The sequence below is a fragment of the Propithecus coquereli genome, unplaced genomic scaffold (assembly GCF_000956105.1).
Source record: "Propithecus coquereli isolate 6110/MARCELLA unplaced genomic scaffold, Pcoq_1.0 Scaffold246, whole genome shotgun sequence".
Classification (NCBI taxonomy): domain Eukaryota; kingdom Metazoa; phylum Chordata; class Mammalia; order Primates; family Indriidae; genus Propithecus; species Propithecus coquereli.
The window spans coordinates 2,041,436-2,044,097 of NW_012148019.1; the positions used below are offsets into that span (position 1 = coordinate 2,041,436).

At 39.0% G+C, this 2,662-nt stretch overlaps 1 protein-coding gene across 1 annotated transcript in view; it reads left to right on the top strand.

Moving 5' to 3' along the window:
• Positions 1-2,662, top strand: part of SOAT1 (sterol O-acyltransferase 1) — a 69,076-nt gene that overhangs the window by 13,494 nt on the left and 52,920 nt on the right. Inside the window, exon 2 of the mRNA XM_012646527.1 lies at positions 498-623. Within this exon, the coding sequence (XP_012501981.1) occupies positions 506-623 (118 nt within the window). The 5' untranslated portion in view covers positions 498-505. The remainder of the gene's footprint in view (positions 1-497; positions 624-2,662) is intronic.

Below are 2,662 nucleotides of genomic sequence, written 5' to 3' on the forward strand. Positions count from 1 at the left end.
CCCCCCCCACCTGGCTAATTTTATTTTGTTTGTAGAGACAGGGTCTCACTATGTTGTCCAGGCTGGCTAGACCTCCCAAGGCGCTGTGCCCGCCAGTATTTGTTTTTAGCATTGACTTTGTTATTAATTATACTGTAACTTGTGGCATCTTTGTAGTTGTCTTTTGCTATTTAATCCTTAATTTAAATCACATACTTATGCCTTGTTGAACTAAATTGTTCTTTAAGAATGGTTTCCTCCCATCGTCAGAGAGAAGAAAAAAAAACGGGGGCTGTGTTTAAAAAGGGCCTTGGAAACCAGCCAACTACTTTGTAGGTGCTAATTTCTTCAAATTTGCCATCTTGAGTATCTCGTACTCAAAAAATGCTTAAACATGATTAAAATAACACAAAAGGAAAAATATATTATCAAATTTCACCTCTCCTAAATGTGGTGGTATTGGGAAATTCACCTAAGCCAGATCCTTGGCTCAGAGCTTTTTACATCTTCTTTCCTAGATAGTACAATGGTGGGCGAGGAGAAGATGTCTCTAAGAAACCGGCTGTCAAAGTCAAGTAAAAATCCGGAGGAAGATGAAGACCGGAGAAACCCTACAGTGGAGTCCTTACAGATACCTAGTAATGGTGAGGCTTTTAATTTGAGATGAATTAATGAAATAGAGAACAGATTTAGTGTACTAGATCAGAGATTGCCATCTCTTTAGTTCTCTCTATTGTAAATGGGTATTAAAATTTTATATAGCTGGTAACAAAAATTAGAAAACAAGTCCTTATTAATTCAGTGAACATCTGTTAGGTATCTGCTATGTTGTAGACACCATTCATTGAACCACTTAACCTACCAGTAGTTATTGAGCTGCCCTGCTGGATGCTGGGGCTGTAGCTACAGATCAGTACAGATGTGTTTGCCATTATCACATTCCGCGCTGAGTGAATGGCAAAACCTCCAAAATTATACATATAATTAGATTATTACAAATAAGTATAATATCACATAATTAATTACTCTCATAATAAGTGTAATGGGTAAAATGCAAGTAATTAGCCGAGTACCTAACCTGAGTACTGAGCTATAAATCTAGTGAGGGGGGGAAAATTAGGGAGTTTTATTAGTTTTTATATCCAAGTTTCCTTAATGCCTGAATAAAAAGAGTACAATGCAGTGCTTGTTAAGGAAAAGGTTTATGGTTATGAATGGTAGACTTGCAAACACAACACTAATTGATGTCATCTATTGTATCAGGGTATTTTTGCAGTGACATTTGCGTAGGTTTGACTTCAAGGATTTGAAATTTGAGACTTGTTTGGTTAACAAGGGTGGAACTTTCTGAGACAGATTGTCTTAAGCATCTTGACTTTTTTCATAAAGAAGCATTGTTTTGTTTTTCCTACTTAAACTTAGTGTAAATGTCAATAGCTGAATCCCACTAGGACTGTAAATATTGCTGCTCAAGTTGGCGTAATGAAGTTTATGAACATGTTCTTAATTAGCTGTATATGACATACTTATATTACATATGGGCTAGTGTTAGTGTTATATAAAATGTGAAATTTATGCAAAGGAGGATGAGCCAACACTGGGGAGAAACATTCCCCTTCTATGAGTTAGGGACTTCATAACCCAGGTTGTCTCCATTGTTTTCCCACATATTAGAAACTTCGTGTTCATTTGTTTTTCCCTTCCAGTTCTTGGAGACAGAAAAATTGTTTTAACTGAAATTTTCTGTCACCAGATATTGCTCTCTTTACATCTCAATTTTTAAAAGATTTTAAATTACTCTAATTTCTATGTATTTCCAGTACTCCTTATTGTCTTAGTTCACTAAGTTTTAATCACTCCAGGTTTTAGTGCAGATGTTTTCTTTTTTTTTTGAGACAGAGTCTCACTCTGTTGCCCGGGCTAGGTTGCACGAGCCACCTCGCCCAGCCAGCGCAGATGTTAAAAATTGAATTGTTTATGGCTGTGCGTGGTGGCTTGCACCTGTAATCCTAGCATTTTGGGAGGCCAAGGCAAGAGGATTGCTTGAGCCCAGAAGCTTGAGACCAGCCTGGGCAACATGGCAAGACGCTATTTCTCCAAAAAATTAAAAAACAGCCAGGCATGGTGGCCTGTGCCTATAGTACCAGCTGTTTGGGAGGCTGAGGCAGGAGGATCGCTTGAACCCCCAGGAATTTGAGGTTACATTGAGCTATGATGATGCCACTGCACTTCTAGCCCAGGCAACAGAGTGAGAACCTGTCTCAAAAAAATTTTTTTTTGAATTGTTTGGCTTAAATGAAGTATAACAACCTCCTTGGTTAAAATAAGTGATGCTCATCTGAAAATGTGTTTTACTTATTTTAACATTGGTTCACTTTGGGGAGCAAGTGGATGGGTAAAATGAGGCCTTTGAGTAACAAAGTCTTGAAGAATGCCAGGCCCGTAAGGTGTTGCCCGCCAACCAGGACCACTTGGGGGGCTTGTTAGAAATGCCCCACCTCACATTTTCAGAATAAAAATTGTATTTTAGGCTGGGCGTGGTGGCTCATGCCTATAATCCTAGCACTCTGGGAGGCCGAGGCGGGAGGATCGTTTGAGCTCAGGAGTTCGAGACCAGCCTGAGCAAGAGCGAGACCCCGTCTCTACTAAAAATAGAAAGAAATTGGCTGGACAACTAAAAATA